The 1,386-nt window shown below is 41.9% G+C and overlaps 1 protein-coding gene across 1 annotated transcript; it reads left to right on the top strand.

The window, feature by feature from the left end:
• Positions 1–148: 148 nt before the first annotated feature.
• SARC_16233 (hypothetical protein) lies at positions 149–643 on the top strand (the record flags this gene model as incomplete). Its single annotated transcript, XM_014289657.1, has 2 exons — positions 149–232; positions 518–643. The coding sequence occupies 2 exons, from the start codon at positions 149–151 to the stop codon at positions 641–643; spliced, it is 210 nt and encodes a 69-aa protein (XP_014145132.1).
• Between the last annotated feature and the right edge of the window lie 743 nt (positions 644–1,386).

Raw genomic sequence — 1,386 nt, 5'->3', positions numbered from 1 at the left:
TTTATGTACATATATATACCTAAACCCTAAAACCCTATCTATATATATATAGATATATATATCTTTATTTCTATAAAAATTCTGAACCCATATCCACCGTGTGCAGATTAAATGGGAGAAGTGCGATGAGGCTGGGCTGATTAAGTACATGTGCGACGAGAACAACTTTGACGAATCTCGTATCAAATCGGGTATTGCCAAATTAGGAAAAGCCAAGCAGAAATCAGCTCAGGTGAGGATAAGACTCCGCTGAAGTGCGAGTACACTTGTAACTAGGCGTATGTGCGTTTGGCTGTGGTAGCGTGTTATACATCGTCACACACACGTACGTTTAGACTTTTATTTTTACATATCATCACACATGTACACACACACAAACTTATAACTACCATCACACACACACACACACTTATATCTACCATCACACACACATACACACACACACATAGACCTCATCTCGCACACACATACACACACAGACTCATACTCATATCTTTATTTCTCGTCACATATACAGGTACGGTTAGACACGTTCTTCAAGGCCGCCCCCTCGTCCAAGAGCAGCACATTGAAACGCAAGGCTGAGGATGCCAAAGCAGGCAAAGGAAAAAAACCAGTCAAGAAGACAAAGGCAAAGAAATAACCACCACGCACCATGCAATTAAAACCCTAGTGCAACCCATAAAACCTCACCCTTGCTGCCAAGTTGACATTCCCGCCCCCTACGTATAAGCGGAAACATTATTTCCCGTCTGTGTGAACCGTGTCTTTATTCAGCACACCTACCACACCTACACCCACACCCACACACGCGCATGTGTCCTCAGGCATTGCCAACGCGTTTGTGCTTGAACGTCTCAAAGTGTCGCTGCACCCAGGCTATCTGGTCTGTGTGGAGTTGCTGCAGATGGGCCCTTCGCGCTGTTTGCCTCTGCTGTTGGTCTATCTGCTCTGCTTTGAACCGTCCCTGTTGTGTGTATGTACATGCATGTGCATGAGAATGTGGGTTGTGTGTGTACGGTTAATATACACATGAATTATATACAATCGATAAGCATGTACCCATGTAAACAATACATACAACCCAATAGTCGTTTATATAGTTAATCGGTGTATAAATGTTGTTGCCCAAGTGCATTGCCAACTCATGACTGAGATATCACGCGCATCCGTTGGGGCTATAGGTACAATAGATACAGATACATATTCTAGATATTCCACGCAAACATGTATGTCCTCCTCGTGATCATATCAACAAATCTCGCCTAGGTACCCGAACTTAAGTGAAACATGTAGATTTCATAACACACACACACATACACAAACACACACTCATACACACACATATATATATATTATATATATATATATATATATATANATATA

Source organism: Sphaeroforma arctica (assembly GCF_001186125.1).
Source record: "Sphaeroforma arctica JP610 unplaced genomic scaffold supercont1.7629, whole genome shotgun sequence".
Taxonomy (NCBI): Eukaryota; class Ichthyosporea; order Ichthyophonida; genus Sphaeroforma; species Sphaeroforma arctica.
Note: the sequence above shows the minus strand (reverse complement) of the source record. Positions and strands in the feature narration are given on the sequence as shown.